We start from the raw sequence: 24781 nt of genomic DNA, 5'->3' as shown, positions 1-24781 counted from the left end.
CCAGGGCTGGGGCTGTGCTGACGTGGCCTCCCGCCTTCAGTCGGTCTGGAGCCGAGTCTTAGGGCTTCCCAGCCAGGGAGAAGAGGGCAATGCAGAGGGAGGGAGAGGCGGCTGCCTCGTGGGGGCTGCACAGGTAAGGGCACAGGGTGAGACCGAAGGCTTGTTCAGGTCCTGAGGAGGAAGTTCGGTGTTTATCCATCCACCTGTGTGTCAGCGCCTTTGTAGGCGCTGAGATGACATCCCATCTAGACACTGGGACAAAGCACTCTGAGGCTTGCATTTTAATGGGGAGAGTCAGGTGATAAAGGACTGAAGTGATAAATAAGACAGTTTTGAGTAGTGATACTAGCAAAGAAAGAAAAAAACCCAAGTGATGTGCTTGTGAGTTAACTGGGTGGGGACGGACTCACGGGTCCCTTCAATTGCATATAAGGAGGTCCCTTCTGAGGGGACCTGAGACCTGCAGGATGAGTTGTTGGGAGTGGGGAGCTGGGGGGTGGGACTGGGAGGAGAGTGTCGTGTGTCTAGGACAGCACATTTGAGTTTGAAGAGCCGTGCGGTGAAGTTTGAGGTGTGAGGGACCTGGTTTGTGATCACAGAATCTGGTTTTAAAGAGGGGATGCGTAGGATGTTAGTTGAGGAGCTGGAAGTTCCCTTTGAGGCTGTTCTTCACAGGAATGAGTGTAATGCCGTTAGAGTCAGAAAGGGCTGGGTATGAGTTTGGGCTTGTTTAGAACTTGGCAGTCATATTAGATAGCCTTTATAAAATCCAGTTTCTTCATCTTCAGAATGTCCATAATATTACCTACCATGTAGGATTATTGTAAGGATTCAAGACTCCAAAGCCTGGGGAGGAAATCATCACAGTGTCCTCCCTCCCCCAAGAAGAAGACTCAACAAATGCTGGTTAAGTTATTTTTGTACTGCGTGGGTGGCTGTTTAAGTATCATAAGCCTGGAAGCAAAGCGCAGTCCTCTTGATGTTTAGGAAGAGCCTTCTCATGGTAGAATAGGGAGTGGGTTGGATGGTACCCTGTGAAACAAGTAACAAGTGTTTCTAATTCTTTTTTTTTTTATTCCTAGGTTTTGGGAAAGGATCACCCAGATGTTGCCAAGCAGTTAAATAACTTGGCCCTACTGTGCCAGAACCAGGGCAAGTACGAAGAGGTGGAATATTATTATCAGAGAGCCCTCGAGATCTACCAGACAAAGCTGGGGCCTGATGACCCTAATGTGGCCAAAACAAAAAATAACCTGGTATGTTGACAGAAGATCAGCTCTGTAGATAGTCAGATTCTTCTGAAACTTTAGCACTATTTCACAGTTTGACCTGTAGATGAGAATGTGTGCTTCCCTGATGTATGAAGAGTAGTAAGTGCTTTGTTTTATTTTAAGGCTTCCTGCTACCTGAAGCAAGGAAAATTCAAGCAAGCAGAAACCCTGTACAAAGAGATCCTCACTCGCGCACACGAAAGGGAGTTTGGTTCAGTGGACGGTAAGAGATGCACTTTTGTTTCTAAGCAGATGTAGCTGTATGGTGTGTATAGGGATTTCCAGCTTAAAACTCAGTAATACCCAGGTCATCACAGTTAGGGTGATGGCCCACCTGCATCATGTGTTTCCAGGTTGCCCTCACCCAGAGTCTGCGCTTGCTTTAGGTACAGCCTGGATGCAGTAACTGGATCCAGAGAGCCTTCCTGGAGTCCTTAACTGCTTTCTTGAATTGTTCTGTGGCCCAGTGGCTCTCAAAGTGCTGGCAGGAACCCAGCAGCTTCAGCACCACCTGGGACCTGTCGGAAATGCAGATTCTCACCCATCCCAGTCCTGCTGGATTGTCTGATGGCCGTGAGGAGCTGAGGCCTGTCTCTTTCATAGTCTTTATAGTATTACAGGTGCTTAATACACAGTTTTGGAGTAAATATTCTGTCAGACTTTAACTGCTCGGTAAGACAGTGTCTGTGTGCTACGTGAGGCCTCTTTCCCCCTTTGGTGGCCATGACGAGGCATTGAGAATTGGACAGTTGTTCGCAGTGTGTTGGAAACCTTAGGATTCGTGGGGAAAGAGGTTATGGTTAATAAATACTTCCTTTTATGGAGACTTTCTGGAATGCTCTTTTGAAAACCTTTTGAGAAGTGTATTAGTTTTTCTCTGTCAGCAAGTGGTATGGTAAGTCTGTTTTACTGTCAGAAGATGGTAATACCTCGGGCTTGTCATTCTGGAAACAGACTCTGTCTGCCTTGGCCCTTGCTGTATCACAGCTCACCTCCCTGGACTTCACGGTCCACAGCGAGCTTCCGTGTCCTCTCACTGCAGAAGCCTTGCTGGGTTTGGGTTGATTCCAGGTCATCAGCTTATTGCTGCTTCAAATAAGTTTTATTCAGGAAAGTGATTTGCTAACTTTCCTTGTGATTTGCTAACTTCTCTCTACTAAAAATAGTAGCATGGAGTCCAGTTAATTGGGTTCTAGTTAGAAGTGGATTTTCTGTACTTGATTTATCCTCTACACAAATATTAGCACATAGGACAGAAAGGTGCAGGTGTGCCCTGATTGGCTGTCGGGGCGTGTTTCTCAAGTCACAAGCCTTCTTTGCTATGGTGCAGCATTGAAACGTATGACCTGGTTAGTTGTCAGGAAATCCATTTCTCCTAACTGAGGTGGATTCTCGTCCAACAAAAGGATTCAGTTCAGTTCAGTCGCTCAGTCGTGTCCAGCTCTTCGCGACCCCATAACCGCAGCACGCCAGGCCTCCCTGTCTATCACCAACTCTCAAACTTGTTCAAGCTCACGTCCATCGAGTCGGTGATGCCATCCAACCATCTCATCCTCTGTCGTCTCCTTCTCCTCTTGCCTTCAGTCTTTACCAGCATCAGGGTCCTTTCCAATGAGTCAGTTCTTATCAGGTGACCATAGTATTGGAGTTTCAGCTTCAGCAGCAGTCCTAATGAATATTCGGGACTGATCTCCTTTAGGACTGATTGGTTTGGTTCCCTTGCTGCCCAAGGGACTCTCAGGAGTCTTCTCCAATACCACAGTTCAAAAGCATCAGTTCTTTGGCAGTCAGCTTCCTTTATAATCCATCTCTCACATCTGTAGCTTTGACTAGATGGACCTTTGTTGGCAAAGTAGTATCTCTGCTTTTTAATATGCTGTCTAGGTTGGTCATAGCTTTTCTTCCAAGCAGCAGTGTCTTAATTTTGTGGCTGCAGTCGCCATCTGCAGTGATTTTTGTAGACCAGGAAAATAAAGTCTGTTACTGTTTCCATTATTTCCCCATCTATTTGCCATGAAGTTATGGGACTAGATTCCATGATCTTAGTTTTTTGAATGTTGAGTTTTTCCCTCTCCTCTTTCACTTTCATCAAGAGGCTCTTTAGTTCCCTCTTCGCTTTCTGCCGTAAGGGTGGTGTCATCTGCATATCTGAGGTTATTGATATTTCTCCCGGCAATCTTGATTCCAGCTTGTGCTTCATTCAGCCAGGCTTTGTGCCTGACGTATTCTGCATATAAGTTAAATAAGCAGAGTGACAATATACAGCCTTGATAGACTCCTTTCCCAATTTGGAACCAGTTTGTTGTTCCATGTCCAGTTCTAACTGTTGCTTCCTGACCTGCATGTAGGTTTCTCAGGAGGCAGGTCAGGTGGTCTGGTATTCCCATCTCTAAGAATTTTCCACAGTTTGTTGTGATCCACCGTCAAAGGCTTTGGCATAGTCAGTGAAGCAGAAATAAATTTTTTCTGGATCTCTTGCTTTTTCAATGATCCAGTGGATGTTGGCAATTTGATCTCTGGTTCCTTTTCTAAATCCAGCTTGAACATCTGGAAGTTCACGGTTCATGTACTGTTGAAGCCTGGCTGGAGAATTTTGAGCATTACTTTGCTAGTGTGTGAGATGAGTGCTGCTGCTGCTGCTGCTAAGTCACTTCAGTCGTGTCCGACTCCGTGCGACCCCACAGACGGAAGCCCACCAGGCTCCCCCATCCCTGGGATTCTCCAGGCAAGAACACTGGAGTGGGTTGCCATTTCCTTCTCCAGTGTGTGAAAAGTGAAAGTGAAGTCGCTTAGTCGAGTCCGACCCTTAGCGACCCCACGGACTGCAGCCTACCAGGCTCCTCCATCCATGGGATTTTCTAGGCAAGAGTACTGGAGTGGCTTGCCATTGCCTTCTCCGGAGATGAGTGCAATTGTGCGGTAGTTTTAACTTTCTTTGGCATTGGCTTTCTTTGGGATTGGAATGAAAACTGATCTTTTCCAGTCCTGTGGCCACTGCTGAGTTTTCCAAATTTGCTGGCATATTGAGTGCAGCATTTTGGTCTCCTTGTGATGGTAACGGCATCATCTTTTAGGATTTGAAATAGCTCAGCTAGAATTCCTTCACCTCCACTAGCTTTGTTTGTAGTGATGCTTCCTAAGGCCCACTTGACTTCTCATTCCAGGATGTCTGGCTCTAGGTGAGTGATCACATCATCATGGTTATCTGAGTCATTAAGACCTTTTTTGTATAGTTCTTCTGTGTATTCTTGCCACTTCTTCTTAATAGCTTCTGTTAGGTCCATACCATTTCTGTCCTTTATCGAGCCCATCTTTGCATGAAATGTTTCCTTGGTATCTCTGATTTTCTTGAAGAGATCTCTGTTCTTTCCCACTCTGTTGTTTTCCTCTGTTTCTTTGCATTGATCGCTGAGACAGGCTTTCTTATCTCTCCCTGCTATTCTTTGGAACTCTGCATTCAAATGGGTGTATCTTTCCTTTTCTCCTTTGCCTTTCGCTTCTCTTCTTTTCTCAGCTATTTGTAAGGTCTCCTCAGACAGCCATTTTGCCTTTTTGCATTTCTTTTTCTTGGGATGGTTTTGATCACCACCTCCTGTACAGTGTTATAAAGTTCCATCCATAATTCTTCAGGCACTCTGTCTATCAGATCTAATCCCTTGAATCTATCTGTCACTTCCACTGTATAACCGTAAGGGATTTGATTTAGGTCATACATGAATAGCCTAGTGGTTTTCCCTGCTTTCTTCAATTGAAGTCTGAATTTGGCATTAAGGAGTTCATGATCTGAGCCACAGTCAGCTCCCGGTCTTGTTTTTGCCAATTGTATAGAGCTTCTCTATCTTCGCTGCAAAGAATAGAATCAGTCTGATTTCAGTATTGACCATCTGGTGATGTCTGTGTGTAGAGTTGTCTGTTGTGTTGTTGGAAGAGGGTTTTTGCTATGACCAGTGCGTTCTCTTGGCAAAACTGTTAGCCTTTGCCCTGCTTCATTTTGTACTGCAAGGCCAGACTTGCCTGTTACTCCAGGTATCAAGAGTCTTGACTTCCTACTTTTGCATTTCAGTCCCCTATGATGAAAAAAATATCTTTTTTTGGTTTTAGTTCTGGAAGGTCTTATAGGTCTTCATAGAATCGTTCAACTTCAAGTTCGGCATTAGTGGTTGGGGCATAGACTTGGATTACTGTGATACTGAATGGTTTGCATTGGAAACAAACAGAGATCATTCTGTTGTTTTTGAGATTGCACCCAAGTACTGCATTTTGGACTCCTTTGTTGGCTGTGAGGGCTACTCCATTTCTTCTAAGGGATTCTTGCCTACAGTAGTAGATATAATGGTCATCTGAATTAAATGTACCCATTCCAGTCAATTTTAGTTCACTGAATCCTAAAATATCGATATTCACTCTTGCCATCCTGTTTGACCACTTCCAATTTACCTTGATTCATGGACCTAACATTCCAGGTTCCTATGCAGTATTGTTCTTTACAGCATTGGACTTTACTTTCATCACCAGTCACATCCACAGCTGGGTGTCGTTTTCACTTTGGCTCCATCTTCATTCTTTCTGGAGTTATTTCTCCACTGATCTCCAGCAGTGTATTGGGCACCTACTGACGTGGGGAGTTCATCTTTCAGTGTCATATCTTTTTGCCTTTTTGCACTGTTCATGGGGTTCTTAAGGCAAGAATACTGCAGTGTCAGTAAGTTTTAAATACTGTTCAGTCTTTTTTAAAAAAATTGATATTTAAAATATTTTTTGAAATACTTAAATAGTTTTTGTGCCAGCACCCCAAACTGAATAATCCCTCTATTCCCACCACTACGTCTTAAGATCATATTGGTCATATTCTGAATTCTTTATCAAGTCAGAGGTTTTATTGCTGTTGTTAATAGTGGGGGTGGTTTTTGTGTTGAACTGCTTCTTTCCACTGAAGCAGATACTGATTCTCGGGTCAGTTGCGCGTCTTCTTGGCTGTTGTGGTGTGAAGTGAGGCAGGTGTGGGCGGGGGCAGAGGTAGAACGTGTGCTGTGTCGAGGGCCCTCTGACTCGTCTTCCTTTTCAGTGTCCTTGGCCAGTCTCAGGTTCTTTCTGCTCTGTTTTCTTCGTTGAAGTGTGCATTTAGAATTTTGATTGCTGCTTTACAACACAGTGACTCAGTGATGCCTGTGTGTACATTCTTCTTGAAGAGTCTTTTCCCCTGGTTTATCACACGATGGTTAATGTGTGCTGTGCTGTGCTGTTCGGGAGGGCCTGGTCGTTCACTCGCCCTCTGTGATCGTCCGCCTGCTGACCCTGGCCCCCTCTGCACTGCCCCAGCCCGCCAGCAGCTCCCAGTCAGTTCTGTCCGTGAGTCTTGTTTCTGTGTCACAGGTCGGCTCGTCTGTGTCGTGATGGATTCTGCGTGTACGTGGCATCTTGCAGTATCTGTCTTTCTCCTTCTGACCTCACTTAGCATGACCCGCTCTGGTTGCGTCCATGTTGCTGCAGATGGCATGATTCCAGTCTTTATTTTTTAATGACCGCGTAGTAGTCCATTTTATATATGTTACCCATTCATTTGTCGATGGACATTTGGTTTCTTTCCAGGTCTTGGCTACCGTAAAAAGTGCTGCTCTAAACATAGGCCTGCATGTGTGTTTTCTCTGGGTGTATGCCGTGGAATGGAGTTGCAGGATCATATGGTAGCTCTGTTTTTAGTTTTCTGATAAACCTCCATACTGTTTTCTGTAGCAGCTCCACCAGCCTGTATTCACACCGACAATGTAGGAGGGCTCCTTTTTCTCCTCGCCCTCTCCAGCACGAGCTGTGTGTACCCTTTCCTTATGGCCACTCTGACGGGTGTGAGGTGGTGCCTCATTATAGTTTTGACTTGCAACATGTCTAATGATTAGTGATGCTGAGCATCTTCTCCTGTGCCCGTTGCTATCTGCATGTTGTCTGTGGAGAAATATCTATGTAGGTCTTCTGCCCATCTTTCAATTGGGTTGTTGGTTCTGTTTTGTGTTGCTGAATTGTGAGAGCTGTTTGTATATTTTGGAGATTAATCCCTTGTCAGTTGCATCCTTTGCAAATATTTTCTCCCATTCTGTAGATTGTCTTTTAATTTTGTTTATGGTTTCCTTTTCTGTGCAAGTATTCACTCTTTTAAAACCAGTATTGAAAACTAGTTTTATTCTTCTCCTATGACATGCCATATAATTATAGTAATAGTTAACCATGTACACTAGTCTTTCAATTAAAAAAAGCAGTTGAAATTTGTAATGTTACTTTTCTCAGCAGTTCTGTGAAGTGGGTGACACCTTACTCCATTTTAGGAGCGAGGACCCTGCAGGCTCAGTGCTTTGCCCAGGTTGGGAAGGTGCGAGTGGTTGGATTGGGTGGGGACACAGGTCTTGTTCTCCAGAAACTGAAACACGTCCTCGTTGCAGGAAACCTCAAAAATAAGTGTAGAGATGGGAACAGGAGAATCTCTATCATTTCATTATCCAGAGAATGTCTTTTAATGTTTTAGTTTCTCTCCTTCCTTTTTTTCATATTGATTTGTATAGTTGAAATGCCACTTTACATATAATCACATCTACTGATTATTTTCCTTTATGCTAGCAGCTTAAGCATTTTTCATGTCATAACCTTCACTTGTGAGACTGCCTGCCTGCTGTGTTGTGCATACATTGGTTTTGGATGAACAGTATGTGTCAACATTCTCAAAGTTAAGAAAAATGTAAAGGAATGTTGGTCTATAGTCTTTTCACCTTTTTCTCTCAACATCTTACTACTTGGACTTTGTTTAATGTTGGGTTCCTCAAATTCTAAATGGGTCCAAGTGTTACGCGAAGATTCTAGCATTGAAAGTTTCCTTATAGGGTTTTTTACCTAAGCTCCACTGGGAGACTGGCCTGCAAAGAAATATACTTTCTCTCTGCTAAAGACTGCACCCTGGGAGCCTGAGCAGAGGAGATGTAAAACCCCAGACACTCTAGGATCAGGATTGCTGTAGACATTCAGTTTGGCTTGTGTTGAGGCAAGTCTAATAGCTTCTGCAGCTAGCTAGGAGCACAGTTTTGGCCCTGCTGGGAAAGAGGCTAGAAGAAACACACATCATCAAATAGACCACAGTAGACAATATCACTCTAACGCTTCACAGTTAGGTGCTGGAGAACTGAAGTCATTTCTTTTTTATCTGTGAATCCCTAGCTCTCAGAAAATAGTAGGCGTTCAGTAAATGTTTGGAGAAACAAGTCAGTGAACAGCAACAAAAAGGTTCCTTATAAGGACTCGAGCATTTGTCTGTTTTTGACAGCTGCCTCCTTGTCTAGGCAGGCACCTTGATTCCGTGCCTTCTGTTCACAGAATGGCGCGTAAATGGTTACTTCCTCCTTGTTTCTTGGGTCTGGTTCTGCCGTCAGAGTCCTTATTCTCCAGTGTGAAGCCTAGTCTGTCCTTGTTGTGAAAAGTCATATCTGAGAAGGATCATATGGAAAACAAAACAGAAACCTTGCAAACGCCGGAACTTGACAGCTTCTGTACAGTGGGCTCATTATGACTCAGTTCACAGCGTGTTATTTTTTCCTACACAGATGAAAATAAACCCATTTGGATGCATGCTGAGGAGAGAGAAGAATGCAAAGTAAGAACACGTTATTTTGTGAAGTTTCTAAACTGAATTTATTGCTTGATAATTATCTACTTGGAATTCTTTGTTGCAATTTAGGGAAAGCAGAAGGATGGGACGTCTTTTGGAGAGTACGGAGGCTGGTACAAGGCCTGCAAAGTTGACAGGTGCGTCTGCTTGCCTGGGAAACAGACACTCAGCCGTGGGGGGCGCTGTAAACCACCTCATGTGTAAAGTCCCTCATTGTGGTATGGCCACACAGGCCCTTATTTTCCCCCAGATTCCAGTAAAACTCCGTAACTTTGTGAGTGAGATAATTTACATATACAGGAGCCACCTTGATATGATCCCATGGGCAAAAGCATGGGCCCTGTTCATTAACGCTGTGTCTTAAGGCTGGCTCCCAGGTTGCAGGAGGAGGGATGGCTAAGTGGGGATACAGCCTTTAAGGCCATTGGGCAGACTCGCAGGATCAGACTGCAGCCCTGTGAAGCCAGCACTTTGCAGGTGTGTCCGGGCGCACACCCCATCTCCCTCAGCCTCAGGGCCTGCTGTCTGCAGAGGGCAATGTGGCTTCTCCACCAGCAGCCAGCCAGCCTGGCCCAGGGCTGTTTCCTCTTCTGACTGGAACGCTTTTCTTGTCTGTGGTCTTTTCCTGTTTTAACTTTCACTTATCCTCTAAGGCTCAGTTTACTAGTCTTCTATTACTATTTCAGGAAAACTCTTCTACCCTGAACCCCTAGTTTGGAATAAATAGCCCTCCTCTCACTCCCCATAACACCTGCCATAATTTCTGAATTTCACATGCTTTCTCCCAGTACTGTGTCAGCTGTCTCAGAACATGGCGTGTAGCTGCTTTATCATTTATTTGAGCTATTCACTGTGTCTTTTTTGCCGCATTGGGACGCAGCTGCGGTGCGCGTGGGGCCCTTCTCGCCCTGCAGCCTCTCTGTGGCGCAGACTCTCCAGTCCCACCTAGTTGCAGTGTGGCATGTGGGGTCTAGTTCCCTGACCGAGGGTCAGACCCAGACCCCGTGCACTGGGAGTGCAGAGTCCCAGCCACTGACTGCACCACCAGGGAGTTCCCAGCTCATTTCTAAAGCTCCTGTCATCAGTAAGAGAACAGTCTCCTGGGGTATATCTGTAGTAAAACGAACTAGGTTTATTTCTCGTTTGTTAACAAGACTGCTGTGTCAGTAGCACAGAAACACGCCTGTCCACTGCTTGGTCGTCTTTTGCACACGCAGCCGTCACTCTCTGTCTCAGGTCCTACTGGGGATGAGTTTTGGATTTGCTCTGTTTCCCCTCTGCTTGCAGAGGGAGAGAAGAAGGTGGATAGCAGCGTTAGAACGTGTGTCCTCTGTACTGCCTGGCAGTATAGAGAGCAGTCAGCTCTGCTTCCAGGGGAAGACTGATGGTCCCTGGACAGACCCAGCACAGACCTTGCTGTTGAGACTGCCCAGTAGGCTGTGTGAGCGGGGAGAGCACCGGGGTTTGCCCCACCAGCCACAGGCCTCAGTGCCGCAGGCAGGGGTGCTTGAGTTAGAAGAGCCTTTTGGAATTTTACAGCTAGAAAGTACTGTAGGAATTTAGCCAGACAGAAGTATGTTTGTCCTTTAGATTAGGTGCTGTTGCTAGTGGCTGCTCTGAAACTTACATTGAGTCAGTTTGTGAATTATATGCTTTCTTACAGTCCAACTGTCACAACTACTTTAAAAAACCTTGGGGCACTTTACAGACGTCAAGGCAAATTTGAAGCTGCAGAAACACTGGAGGAAGCAGCCATGAGGTCTCGTAAACAGGTCAGTCAGCAGCCTTCTGCTTGTAGCTTTGAGTTTGATTCTGCCTTAGGAGACTTGCTGAAAGACTGGTTTGGAGCGGGAGAACATTCTGTTTTAGTTTGTGCACATCGAGCCGGGATGCTCAGGTGACGTAAGTGTGACACCGCAGGCACAGGCCGCAGGGCAGAAGTCGGTCAGCGCCTCCAGGGTCAGAAACGCCTGTGCCTGTGGGGCGCTGTCAGGACAGCAGAGAGGCACCCACAGAGTGGGTGGACGGGTCTGCGGACCACATCTCTGATGCGGCCTAACACCTAGAATGAAGAAGAAGAAAAGGACCAGCTCATGAAAAAATGAACACAGGCCCTAAATCGACATTTCTCTGAAGATGCTGCACAGCTGCCAGCAGCATGTGGAAGGCACGCCAGGTGGTTAGTCATCAGGGGCAAATGCAGACTGCAGGGAGGCGCCGCTGCACACCCTCCAGGATGGCTGGAAAGAAGAAATAGCAAGTGTGGAGGAGGAGGTGTAGGGAATGCAGTCCTGCACACAGCTGCCAGGGACGCGGATGGCCAGCTGCTGGAGAGGGCAGTTGGGAGGGTCCTCTGGAAGCGAGGCCTGGAGCTCCTGTCTGACCCTGCGCGCCTGCTCCTGGCGCCTGCCCGAGGGAGGGCAGCCAGGTCCTGAGGCAGATGCCGCTGGTTCCCCTCCCTCCGCACCGGGTTCTGTGCGGCTGCTCTGAACCCCTGCTCCTGGGAGGCACAGTCAGGTTCCTGCGAGTCTCTGGTCACACTTGGTCAGTAGGTCAACACACAGCCTTGTCTGTGCTGGGCTTCTGTGCAAAGATTCCTTCTTTAGCGTATGTCATTGACTTGTTACTGTTGGCGTCACGGCTGGCAGCACTGACTCTTCCTGACGGGAGCTCAGTGTCTCCATAAGGCACGTCCAGAGGACACTTGAGCACCGCTCAAGGGGCCACCGCCCAAAATGCAGACAGCACGGCCCTGAGTCACGCAGCCCAGGGCAGGGACACGTCTGCAGAATGAGACGAAGCAGGACAGCAGTGCCACCGTGTTCCGTCTTAGTGGGGACGCACGTGTCAACTGACGTGAATTTTCCTCCACTTGTGTGCAGTGAATCCCCATGGTAGCACTGAGAGTGTTGATTTGGGATGACAGATCCATTTTGGCCAGTAGGTGAATTGGCAGGTATGGCCTCCATGAGTGATGAGGAAATACGTTCATGGCAGCATTGGTTTCAGTAGGTTGAACGTCCAGACAGCCACACGTTCAGTGATGGATGAATGGGTACACCATGTGGTATATCCATGCGGTGGAATGTTATTTGGAAATAAAAAGGACTACTGAAGCACTTCGCGTCATCATCTGAGGTGTTTGTTATGCTGAACCATGGTTTGTAAAGAACAAGCAAGGACAGGGCTTGTTTTGTGCCCTTTAATTACCAGTGTTCAGAGTTAAGAGGTTAATACGTCACTGTATGTGTCTGCGTGTATAAAGGTGGCAGGTTTTGTTTTCTGCTTTTAGGACTGGAGGGGCTGATGTGGTTTTTCCCCAGAATGGTGTGTGTGTAGGCCATCGTGCAGTTGTTGGTTTCTGGTGCCGTTTGGGCTGGGGTGCGAGTGACCCAGTGAGAGTCTGGGCAGAGGGATTGGAGGAGGCACAGCAGAGGGCCTGCCCACGGCCACAGTCCTCTTCCTGTGGGAGCCCCTTCCTGCCACCCTTCCTGGGTCTCCCACTGAGGGGCTGCTGTTCTGGGGAGCGGGACTCTGAGTGCACGCCCTGGGTGAGGGCGGCGTGGGGTTCCGGCTCTCAGTCTGTGGTGCCCACTTGTCGCTGGGCCTTGCTGTGAACCAGGACTGCATCGTGTTACCAGCCAGCAGCGTCTTGAGTCCGGAGCTGAGCTGCAGGCGTTGGAAGAAGGGGCTGCCTGTGCTTTGCTGGGAACGGCCTCTCCTGCCAGGAGAGCCAGGGTCCACTTCACTGTGGCAGTCACAGCAGTGTGTGGTCTGCTTGGGCTTGTGCCCCTTGAGGAGGAAACTGTGAGGGTCAGCGAAGGGACGGTGTTGGCGTGCGCTGTCTGGGTGGAAGTTCCATCTAGAACATCAGGCGGGCTGTACCTGGTCATCAGGTGGCTCTGGAGCGCACATGGGAAGCTCGCTGCCAGGCTTCACTCAGGTTCAAGGACCTTCACTCAGGTGTGCGCAGGTGATCCTGCGGGTAAGGTGTGTGGCCTCTGCTTCCCATCTCTCTCAGGAGCAGGAGAGTTTGCCCTGAAAATGCCTTTCGTAAGCCAGGGGCTAGTTTCTTACAGCGTTGCACTGGGAACAGTGTCATCCGTGAGTCTTCAGCCTGTGCTGGTGTTGGAGGTGCGGGACACCAGGCACTTGGGGTTAAAGTGTCAGGACCCGGGCGCTTCCCCAGTGTCCCCGTGTGCTTACCAGCCAGACCGCCCTTCAGTCCTTTCGTTCGGATGCCTTTCAAAGTTGTATACCTCAATACCTTTCCTTCTAATACTTCAGCATGCATGCACCTCATTACCTGAAGCTCAGTATTCGTTCATAGTGTTTTAAAATTTGAGGTAAAGATCTATATATGGTGAAATGTACAAGTCTGCATGTTCTCAAGAATCACTGTTCTCACTTACCCTCCAACTTTTAAGAGCTTTTTTCCCCTGCTATATGTTTAGTCATCTCAGAAATCCACAGTAGACACTCGAAACTATATAGAGTCAGAAGGTCAGCTTGGCAGAGTCTTGGGGTGCGTGGAGCACAGAGAAGGCCGGTGCAGCAGTTCAGCAAGAGGAAAGTCGCTGTCCCCCACACAGGTCTCTGAGGCTGGTGACCGTCTTCCCAGTGCACACCCAGACAAAACCCACAGCATGGTGCTGGTAGGAGAGGAGACTGACAGAGATCAAGCCCTGAGCGTTTGGAGTGGGAGCACTGACTCCAAGACCCTAGACCATCAGAGAACTAACCCTGGGAAGTATCAGGTAGTGAGAACTCACACAAAGGAGAGACCACTTGAAAACACGACCTGGCATCACCCATCCACCAGTAGCGCCCTGTGCAGGACCCCTCATCTAAACAGCAAACAAAAACAAAATTACAAACTAAATCATCAGCAGACAGGATTACCACCTCACTCAGCCTTGCCCAGCAGAGGAAAAACAAACAAAAACTCAGCACAAATCTCACCGTGTACAAAGCTCACACAAACCGCGGGACCAACCATAGCGGGGCAGAAGCATAAAGGAAGAAAGAGTCCAGCCTTGACGCCTGGGAAAAGGAGACCTCAAACACAATAGGTTAAAAAACAAAAGAGTGTAAAGGCAGAGAAATACTGCACAAATGAAGGAACAAACTGGAAACACAGAAGTCCAAATAAGGGAAGCGGAAACAGGCAAACTCCCTGAAAAAGAATTCAGAATAATGACAGAAAAGATGATCAGAAACCTTGAGAACAAAATGGAGGAAAATGCAGGAATCAATTAACAGACACCTCGAAGAATTAAAGAATGAATATACAGAAACAAACCACACAATTAGTGAAACTAAAAATGTTCTAGAAGGAATCAATAGAATATCTGAAGCAGAAGAACAAATCAGTGAGCTGAAAGATACAATGGTGGAAATAACTTCTGAAGAGCAGAATAAAGTAAAAAGAATGAGAAGAACTGAGGATAGTCTCAGAGACCTCTGGGACAATATCAAACGCACTAACATTTGAATTATAGGGGTTCCAGAGGAAGAGAAAAAGAAAGGGTATGAGAAAATTTTTGAAGAGATTATAGTTGAAAATTTCCCCAGCATGGAAAAGGAAATAGTCAAGTCTTTAGAGGTGCAAAGAGTCCCATACAGGATAAAGCCAAGGAGAAACACACCAAGACACATACTAATCAAACTAACAAAGACTAAACTCAAAAAAAGAATATTAAAAACTGCAAGGGAGAAGCACCAAGTAACATACTAAGGGAAACCCCATAGGTTTAACAGCTGATCTTTCAGCAGAAACTGCAGGCCAGAAGGGAATGGCAGGATATATTTAAAGCACTGAAAGGGGAAAATCTATAACCATGATTACCCGGCAAGGATCTCATTCAAAATCGATGGAGAAATAAAAACCTTTTCAGACGAGCAAAAGTTAAGAGAATTCAGTACCACCAAACCAGTTTTACAATAAATGTTAAAGGGACTTATACAGTCAAGAAATATAAGAGAAGAAAAAGATCTACAAAATCAACCCCAAACAATTAAGAAAATGGCAATAGGAATATATATATCAATAATTACTATAAATGTAAATTGATTAAATGCTCCAACCAAAAGACACAAAATGACTGAATGGATTCAAAAACAAGACTCATATATGCTATCGACAGGAGACCCACTCCAGACCTAAAGACACATATAGACTGAAAGTGAGAGGATGGAAAAATATACTCCATGCAGACGGGACACAAAAGAAAGCTGGAGTAGCAGTCCTCACGTCAGACAACGTAGCCTTAAGATGAAGAAGATTACAAGAGATAAGGAAGGACACTACATAATGATCAAGGGATCAGTCCAACAGGAAGACATAACGATTGTAAATATCTGTGCACCCAACATAGGAGCACCTCAATACATAAGATAAACACTAACAGACAAAAAAGGAGAAATTGACAGTAACTCAATAATAGTAGGAGACTTTAACAGCCCACTCACACCAATGACAGGTCATCCAAACAAAACTAGTAAGGAAACACAGATCTTAAATGATCCATTAGATGAGATGGAGCTCATTGATATCTTTTGGACATTCCATCCAAATGCAGATGAATACACCTTCTTAAGTGCACATGGAACATTCTCCAGGATAGACCACATCTTGGGTCACAAATCACACCTCAGTAAGTTTAAGAAATTTGCTATAAAAAGGAACACATTTGAGTCAATTTTAATGAGGTGGATGAACCTAGAACCTATTATACAGAGTGAAGGAAGTCAGATAAATACTGTATTCCAACTCATATATGGGATGTAGAGAGATGGTCCTGAAGAATCTATTTACAGGGCAGCGGTGCAGAAACAGAACAGACTTAGGAACATGGCGAGAGGGGAGGAGAGGGTGGGACGCCGGGAAAGAGCAACATGGAAGCTCACATGACCGTGTGCAAATAGAGGCCCGTGGGGATCTGCTGTGTGGCTCAGGGGACTCAAACAGGACTCTGAATCAGCCTAGAGGGGTGGCGTGGGGCGGGAGATGGGCGGGAGGTCAGATGGGAGGGGATGTGTGTACCTACGGCTGATTCATGCTGAGGGGTGACAGAAGACAACAGAATTCTGTGAAGCAGTCATCCTTCAATAAACAATAAAGAAACCTGCAGTAAAACTTCAGCGCTAATGGCTTAAACCCTTGTCCCCCTGCCTGGGTCGCAGGGTCTTGACAACGTTCACAAACAGAGAGTAGCCGAAGTGCTGAATGACCCTGAGAACACGGAGAAGCGGCGGAGCCGGGAGAGCCTGAGCGTGGACGTGGTCAAGTACGAGAGCGGCCCTGACGGAGGGGAGGAAGTGAGTATGAGCGTAGAGTGGAACGGGGTAAGTACAGTACACAGCGCGCCCGCCCAGCCCCGCCGCGAGGCCGTGGCCCAGCATCTCCCGGCTTACCTGTAGGCAGCCTCCTTTTCTCAAACTAAGTACAAATTAAGCCTTTTGTAAGTTTGAATCTTCTGCTAATCCTGCAGTCTGTTACTTGTTTGAAGAGATTGTCTTCTCTTTAGGAATCTGTGAGAGCTGTTGGCTTTCTTCTGAGCACGTAATGCTGATTGAGTGTCCTGGTTGTTTAAAGCACACTCCATCATCTGGTTTGATTTTCATGTTAGGATTAGTGCGGCAGAGAACTAACTCGCTTCTTTAACTTAACCCATTTTCATTGCTAACTTCAGTGCTCCTAATTTCACTGACGAGGCTGCTGTAGATTTTGTTAGAATTACTCAATCCTTCAAAGGAAGATGATGATACATAGAACTTGTCTGTAGAAGAGAACAGGACAGGGCCTCCCACGTGGCACTAGTGGTGAAGAACCCACCTGCCCATTCAGGAGACGTGAGACATGCAGGTCCAGTCCCTGGGTTGGAAGATCCCCTAGAGGAGGGCATGGCAGCCCACTCCAGTGCTCTTGCCTGGAGAATCCTGTGGACAGAGGAGCCTGGCGGGCTACAGTCCGTGGGGTTGCAGAGTTGGACACGACTGAAGCAACTCAGCACACACACGGTGTTCGTGTCCTGGTTCAGTCCACGGAGGGCCTGCCAGGGGCCTTTGGGTTGCAAGCTTTTGCCTGCATCACACACTTGTCACCTCCCTGGTAGACTCTGCCTCCGTGGAACATCTTCCCACTGCTGCTCTCCAGGGCTGCTAGAGAGCACGTGGCCTTCTGCACGCTTTCCAGTGAACTTTTGTAACACATTCGGCTGGTGTCTCTGAAACTTCACTTTTATGGGCGAGGGTTGAATGCAAGTTTACTTTTAACACAGTCAGGTATACTGTTCATTTTTTTTTTGGAAGTCATATAATGCAATTTGATGAGGGTTCACCAGGTTGCTCAGTGGTAAGAATCTACCTGCAATGTGAGAGACCTGGGTTCTATTCTTGGGTCAGGAAGAGTCCTTGGAGAAGGGAATGGCAACCCACTGCAGTATTAGTATTCTTGCTTGGAGAATTCCATGGACAGAGGAGCCTGGTGGGCTGCAGTCCATGGAGTTGCAAAGAGTTGGACTAAACAACAATAAAAAATACAATCTGACCAGTTACAACTGTGCAGATGTTTTGCCAAATAGTTTAGGGTCTTTCTTACAGTCTGTCTTTTTGAGTCTGTTCTCTGGGGTTTCTCTGGCTGTAGCAGTTGGGCAGGGTCAGCGCTCTAGGTTGGTGTTTTACACGGAACGTCAGGGACAGCGCCTTTTACTGTCTTTATCTGGCAGCTTCCTGGCTTTGGTTTTTCCTGTGCCAAGACAACCAATCAGCATGTGCTTTGACCGCACGCCCGCTGGGCAGTCATCCGGGGCGAGGTGCGGTGGTGCCGCCCTGCCGGTGTCCGCGGCCGGCCTGCGCTGTGTACTGTGCTCTCCCCGCGGTGGCTGCTGTCCGCGTGCTGTGTGTAGAGGGCCTGCCCTCCGCTAGTCCTGAGAAGCCAGGGGGCAGGGTTTGAGCCTTCAAAGTGAAGTTCTGGGGGAGCTTTCTCTTGAGACAGTATTTCTAGGTCAATCTTTGAGTGACATCATGGGATAATAAAATCATTGGCAGCTCAGGGCCCTCTTAGAGTCTTCAAGACTGAGGCCTGGGGTGAGGAGAGCTGCTCTCACCCGCATGGAGGGGTGGGCCGTGGAGGCGTGGGTGTAGAGGGTGGAGGCCCCCCTGCAGTGCCTGCCTGCTCCCGCTCTTCACCTCACGTTCCCTCTCGCTGGGACAGGCTGTCGCTCAGGACGCGCACACGGTGGGCACTGGGCACCTCTTAACGCCTAGATGCCAGTGGCTCTGCGTCTTTGACAGAATCCATTCAGAATCTAGATTTTAGGTCATCCAGTGCAGCGCCTAAAATCACTTTGGGCAGCATAAGGACCCCCCCCCCCCCCCGCAATGGGGTCTTCTGTGAAGCAGCGAGTCAGCAGAGAGCTCCTGGGGTTCACCGGGGAGGGACAGCGAGAACCCGCTCAGACTACCCCACCCCCACGGGCCTCGCTCTCAGACCGGCTTCCCCAGTGCTGGGGCTCGGGGGCCATGCTGCTTTCCCATCTGGTGACTTGTTTTATTTTCACTGCTTGTGTTTTAAGAAGAGGCAGGAAAGTCCTGTGCACCCTTAGGTGTCCTTTACATTCAGCTTTGCTGAGTTGGAGGAGCCGTTGCCCGCGTCGCCGGGTTTGGGGCTCTCATGCTGTTCCCACCGTCTCCGCCAGGTGTGCAGACGCCACCTCAGCGTGAGTGCGGGCTTCCCTGGGGCTCCAGGGCAAACAGATGAAGAATTGTCGCTGTTTGCAGCCACTTTCCTGTGGGCATGAAGATTTTCTCAGTGTTATGCGGTCAGGATAAAAGATAGAAATAAATTGAGAGTTGAGGCAGGTGCTGAGGCTGGACCTGTCTGTAACTTCACATTTCAGATCACAGGTTCTGTGAGGCAGCTGCCTTGTTCTTTACTATCATAAGGACTTGGTACACACTCACCATGAGAAAATGCTATTTAGGTCTTATTTTGTATTGGAGTTCTACATTAGATTTTAATTTTTTAAAAAAGGATTTCAGGGGTAAAAGAACCTGTCCCCTAATAAATAAATAAATGTGAGCCACGTGGACAAAACACAGCAGGGCTCCAGTGCTCCGCAAACAGTGTGGGAGCCTCTGCAGAGGGGAGCGCTGAGCGGCCCTCACTCGGGTTTCACAGGACCCCATGCCCAGGCCTTCTCAACACTTAGAATTCACACTGACCATGAAGGGCAGTCAAAGAGAGGACAAGTGGGTTATGATCACAACCCCTTCAGACACTGCACGGCTGGCTCAGCACCCAGCTGAATCACATGCTATTAAAACACAAGAGCAGTAAGCCTGCTGGACACACTCTAATAATTCAGGTGGATTTTCTGGAACGGATTCTCAACATGGTAGATGGTTTGTTCAGAGAGGTACAGTTCTGATCTTGTTTAATGCACCGTAAAGGTCATGATTGAAGCCCCTGAAAGTGTGACTTCATCAGGCACTGAGTTTAGGTGCACTCTTCAGGTCTAAACATCCCTGTCAAGATGTCTCTAATGGTCCTGCCTCTGAAGACACAGGCGCTCCGCGTGCAGTAACCCTTTCTGGGTAAAACTGGCCTCGTGGGTCTCTGCGGCCCACGCGTGTCAGTCCTGGCCACCTGGGTCCCCAGCGGGCCATGCAGAGCCTCAGGGCTGCACTGTGGTTAAGGAATTGCATCGGCAGTGGTCCCACCAGGTTACCAGGAAACACCACACATCTCCCGTTCCGAGTGCCAGGTTCTCTGCTGGGGTCCTTGTGAAGGAGCCCCGCTCCACGTCAGCATTCTTGTCAGGCTGCCCCCCATGTTAATGATTCTGAAAGCTTCTCTCCCAGGAAGCTCTTCCCCAGGATTACTGGGAATGAGATATACTGTTAATTACAAATAGTTTAATGTTTATTTTTGAAAAATGATGTTAGGAAGACAGCAAGAACATAGCAAAGGAAAAGAATTTAAAAGTACCAAGTCGCCTGAGTCTGCAGCTAACGCGCGCTGCTCTACAGCTCTTTACCCCTTCCTTGAACTGTTAGTGTCTGTTCAGAAGCCTGCTCTCCGATGCAGGTATTCTTCCGTGGCAGAACAGAGGTCTAGACGGTTTTCCAGGTTGAATGCAGGGCCGCTCCCCACCCCTCAAGTGTGTGCTGAGTAGAAACCCGCCAGGTCTGGGTGGGTTGGTGCTGTCCTGATGGTTCTCTCAGGTGTGGTCCCAGGGGGTGGTCCCGGGAATGAGAGCAAGGAGGGCGGGCACCCCTCCCCGGGTCTGCTCCCCCTAAAGCCTGCCCTGTGGGGGGGCGGGGAGAGAGTGAGTGTGTGCATGTTTGTGAGAGGTACTTCCAGAACCTGAGTGAAGTGACTCTTCCGTACTCTGTCTGGCATAGGAATGTTATAAATGACGCTCCTATAGTGTAGCACTGAATTTTGAAGTGAACGGAAGTTGTACTGTTTACAGAATTATATTAACATTTTAATAACATTCTTTTTCTGAAGAGCAGCAAGAACTTATGTTTTCTTGTCCTCCCAGCACTGATGGGGAGTTGGTAACAAGTTTTATTTTTCCATTTTAAAGATGAGAAAGATGAAGCTCGGGCTGGTTAAATGACTTGCTCAGCATCGCATGGTGAGTCAGCGCGGGCGGGCGGGCGCAGGTCCCTGCGGGCGGGCTCCCCGCTGGCCAGGACCAGGATGCGCGCCGCCGCGGAGATCCGCTTCCATAGTTACTTTTACTTTGGATTATCAACTGCATGTTTAAAATGTGCTATAAACTTTGAAAGCCAGTGTCTCTTAAAATTTCTGAAATGTCTGAAATGTCAGTCTGTGTTAGAGGGAGTCCTGTCTGAGTCCAGAGGTCCCTGTGTAACTCAGGGCTGCAGGATTCCTGAGTCAAGGCTGACATGAGTGCACTCCTCGCCCACCGCGGAGTCTTCCTGTGGTCACTGTGGGCTTTGTTTCGGAATCTCCTCATGTACAGTAACTCGAAAGACACTTCTTGGTTGTGTATCAAGGAGATTTCTCCCACGGTGCCAGTCGTGTTCTAAACTGTTGGATTTTATTCTGACGCTGATTCGGCGTGATGAGCAGATGCAGTAAAGGTAGCTTACAGAAGGCCCAGGACCTGTTTTATATGGGGCTGACAGGAGCAGGCAGAAGGGAATCCCAAACACCGAGGCAGTCAGAAGGCCACCACGGTGTTGTGACCTAGAAATACTGTGGGCGCAGCCGCGCTGCGGGGCGCGGCCCCCCCGCTCACCGGGCTCTCTCTCCGTTTCTGTCTGACAGGCCTAGCCGCCCTGCGCCGCACCCGCTGTCTCCTGCATGACGGGCTCCTCTCTCCCCAGTGCTGGCCGCTGTCTGGCATCCCTAGGACTCTCTCTCTGACCGGCCACTCCTTCCGGTGCTGCTGTCCTGTCGGGGCTCCTCATCTCTGTGTACATGTAGCTTTGCCAGATACGTACTTAGTAATACGGACTGTGTTAACACACCATCCACTGTGTGATCCACGAGGTAGACACAGCGCGATTGGCCGTCCCCTTCGTGAGAGGTAGTTGGTAGTCCCCCGTGTCCCTGCCATGGCATGACGGTGCCCGTGACCCTCCTAGGCTGTCAGAGTAGGGCATGTGCTCTCCCGGGCACCCGGCGGTCCTGGCGGGACCACCCTGGGCCCTGGGTGCTCCCCTTTGGATCGTGCTCAAGTAGAATCTGCTGTGTAGTCTCCATGTGGAATTTTGGCAATTCTGCTTTTCTCTACTAATCTGTAATGTTCAGTGATTTGTGTCTTTCTAACTTCTAATAAACTCACTCCAACTGACCTGTGTCTCGTGTCTGTCTGCCTTGCAGAACTTCTCACGCTTTCCATGGAACGCGGCCTTGCCGGAGCTTCTAGAGGGGGAGGGGTGGGGCTCCTGTTCATCCAACCAGGTGGTTCCTTCTGAGAATAAAAGTTACTCTGTACACAGTTTCCCTCTTGAGTGTTTGATTTTCATGTCCAGATACTGACACGGGGTTTCAGTCATTAATGTCTGAATCGAGAATGGGAAAGCTGGCCGCACTTTCACTTGTTTCCTGCAACGGCCTAAGGGTTTTCCGTTACGTGTATAGAATGAATGTTTTGTTTGCTTTTCCCACTACTTTTATCATCAGCAGTAATAAAAAAAGTCCTTTAAAACTGAACGAAGCAGCAGTGTGTCTGTCGCGTACAGGTGGAGCTGCTGACAGGGAGCTGCCCGTGTCGGATCTGCGTGGTTTGGGTCCTGTACCCTTAAGTGGGCCCAGTGCCTCCATATTTATTAAACTTGGAGTTTGGTGATATTTCTCAAAGCTGCCTTAATTTCCTTGAAACTTTCTGTGTATCTTTTGTTTTAAAACAGTAATGTAATTTTCTTTCGGGAATTTTATTACTCTTGAATAAGCTTTTTCGTGTTCAAAGGTTTTCATATTCTTTGGGTTATCTTTAATGAAATTTAAAGTGGGAAGACTCTGAAGTTTATTTGACGTGTATTTACGTACGTGGTAAATTGGTAATTTCCGTAGGAGTCATAGCCAGCAAGTCACAGACCGGCAGGTCAACCATGACGCGGATTCTTGGAAGGAGAACCCCCTGCAGCTTCATATTTGTTCACGTTTCTTTCAGGATGGCACTGGATCTTTAAAACGCAGTGGTTCCTTTAGCAAACTCCGGGCTTCAATTAGACGCAGCAGTGAGAAGCTGGTTAGGAAGCTGAAGGGAGGAAGTTCACGAGACAGTGAAGCAAAGAACCCCGGGTAACTATCTCCAGCCCCGCGCCCCCACCCCACCTGCGCCCTCCTCACCCGCCGGCTTCGGCACACGTTGCATCCTGCGCCCCGTGTGGTAGCCATGGAAAGGTTCAGTAGTTGCAATCTAATTATTTGCCAGGAGGCTAAAAGAGCTGAAGGCTTTAAAAGAAATTTATGGACTTCTTTAGTTTTGTTACATGTTCAAAGAAAGCCTTAGCAGTGAAAAGTAAGAATTTAATATTAAAATACTGAGTATACTAACTTCTTTTCTCTTATCATGTATTATTCATTTTTAAAGCCAGTTTTAATCTTTTGAAATCAACTGCCAGCTATGAGTATATTAAATCCCATCATACAGGTATTACTGTAGGAAGACAATGGTTAATTTCTTTTGGAGATTTTAAAAACCTTAGCTTTTGCCGTGTGTTTAGAAAAGGGTCTCAGTGATGAATCTTTTAGGGTCTTTTGAACAGAAGCTTTTAAGTTGTCAGGAATTTGGTTCTGAGATGCTCCTTGTCTCTTACGAGGGTCGTCAGAGGAAGGGCTCCTTGTCTTTCTCTCTGAAGTGTTAACAAGTCGCTTGGTTTCTGGGTTATTTTTGGTGTAAATGGCTTCCTCTTTCTGGATGCATTTCTTCCAGAAACACTGTGTTGTGCTGTCAGCTGGTCTGTGAAACTCAGCCTCCCTAAAAGAGTACCTACTTTTTAAATGTTGATTCTTAGTATGACTCGGTTTTAAAGCATTTCACGCTAAGTGCTGTAGTAATTCTGACCTGTTACTCCTTTGGGTGACATGTGGGAATGTAAAGCTGGGTCTTTGCTGTCGGGCATGTCCCGTCTCGTTCCTCCGTCCTTGGGGAGGGTCTGGGTCCCGAGACCCCTGGTGTTGCCCAGCCCCGCCGTCAGGCCCGAGCCTCGCTGGTGGGGAGAGGGGCCCGCCTCCGCTATGCCCCCACTGCAGTTCGGCTGGTGGAAGACCTGCTTCCCAGCGCCTTTGGAGCCCAGAGGGACAGTTGGACTTATGTATGCTGCCGGTGCCCTGCTTCTCGGAAGTGTCTACAGCCGCGTCTGCACAGGGGTTTGTGTGAGCTCCACCGACGTCCGCTGTGCAGCCGCTGCAGGGTTTGGATGTGGGGGTTGTCATGCAGACAGACGGCAGTCCTGCCTGGAGGAGACAAGTGCGGTTAGGGAAGGAGGTCCTGAGGGGCCAGAACTAAAATGATGGGGTGCTGCCTGCCCCTCTGACGTTTGGAAGATTGAACCTCTTGTTCCCAATGCTGGGAGGGTGGAGCTGCTTGCTGGGTGCCTGCCGAGTTTCCGCTCCTTCCGCAGCCAGCTCTGAGGCGTGCAGGGACCGCACAGCATGTGCTCCGCGTCTCCACACGTCGGCGGGCTTGAGGGTCTGGGCATCTTCCAGCCTGTCTGCGATGCGGAGCCCAGTCCCAAGTCCTGGGCGGTGGCGGGACTCACGGCTTGTCTCTGGTGCAGCCACTCCCTGGTGTGGCCAGTTCGTGGCGCTCAGGGCTGGGCAAGCCCGAGCTGAGGCCTGATGAGGATGAAGCCCATGCTGGAACAGACTGACAGTGTTCATACATTGTATAACGTGGGATGGCATCTTACGGAACTTTTTGAAAAGTAAATAATTAAGGTTTATCCCATCAAATGCATAAGACAAAGTAATCTTTCCAGATAAGAGTAACAATCTTAGTTCACTGGGCGGTGGCTTTCCAGCCCGAGCGGGCCTCAGCGTCTCCTGGGCCCAGGCCCGTCCCTGCGTTTGTGATGGGCGGGGGGCACGCGAGGGGGACTTGCCCTTCCAGCAAGTTCCCGGGTCATGCCAATGCTGCTGGTGGGGCCACATTTGACAGAGAGGCACTGAGCTGGGGGTTGTGGGAGTGGGGTCTGTTGCCTGCGGTGGGCACAGTCCAGGAGGCCCTGGACACCTTGGCATTACAGACCCTGAGGGTTTAAGTCAGGGTGAGGATGCGATTCAGAGGAGGTGTTGACAAGCATCAAAGTATTCTTTCATCTCATCTTGTAAAGAGAAGTTTGAGCACAAAGGTGGTATATCTTTCTTAGAAAA

At 48.1% G+C, this 24781-nt stretch overlaps 1 protein-coding gene across 17 annotated transcripts in view; it reads left to right on the top strand.

Annotated features, from left to right (window-relative positions):
- Positions 1 to 24781, top strand: part of KLC1 (kinesin light chain 1) — a 62916-nt gene that overhangs the window by 31235 nt on the left and 6900 nt on the right. For 2 of the 17 annotated variants that reach the window (XR_008684878.2, XR_008684879.2), the window contains exons 8-15: positions 1083 to 1256; positions 1395 to 1494; positions 8852 to 8901; positions 8986 to 9053; positions 10580 to 10688; positions 16102 to 16263; positions 20514 to 20564; positions 21224 to 22705. Coding sequence is in view for 12 of the 17 variants with exons in the window: in XM_055418618.2 (XP_055274593.1) it covers positions 1083 to 1256; positions 1395 to 1494; positions 8852 to 8901; positions 8986 to 9053; positions 10580 to 10688; positions 16102 to 16263; positions 22575 to 22705 (794 nt within the window). In the remaining 5 variants the exon portion in view is untranslated. Of the gene's footprint in view, positions 1 to 1082; positions 1257 to 1394; positions 1495 to 8851; positions 8902 to 8985; positions 9054 to 10579; positions 10689 to 16101; positions 16264 to 20513; positions 20565 to 21223; positions 22707 to 24781 lie in introns of those variants that run through there. The other 15 variants (XM_055418621.2, XM_055418619.2, XM_055418622.2 and 12 more) reach the window with 12 other exon arrangements.

This window comes from Moschus berezovskii, chromosome 21 (genome assembly GCF_049115385.1).
Source record: "Moschus berezovskii isolate FMDL1 chromosome 21, NW_MosBer_1.0, whole genome shotgun sequence".
NCBI classification, from domain to species: domain Eukaryota; kingdom Metazoa; phylum Chordata; class Mammalia; order Artiodactyla; family Moschidae; genus Moschus; species Moschus berezovskii.
The sequence above is the reverse complement of the archived record's forward strand: the minus strand, read 5'-3'. Positions and strand labels throughout refer to the sequence as shown.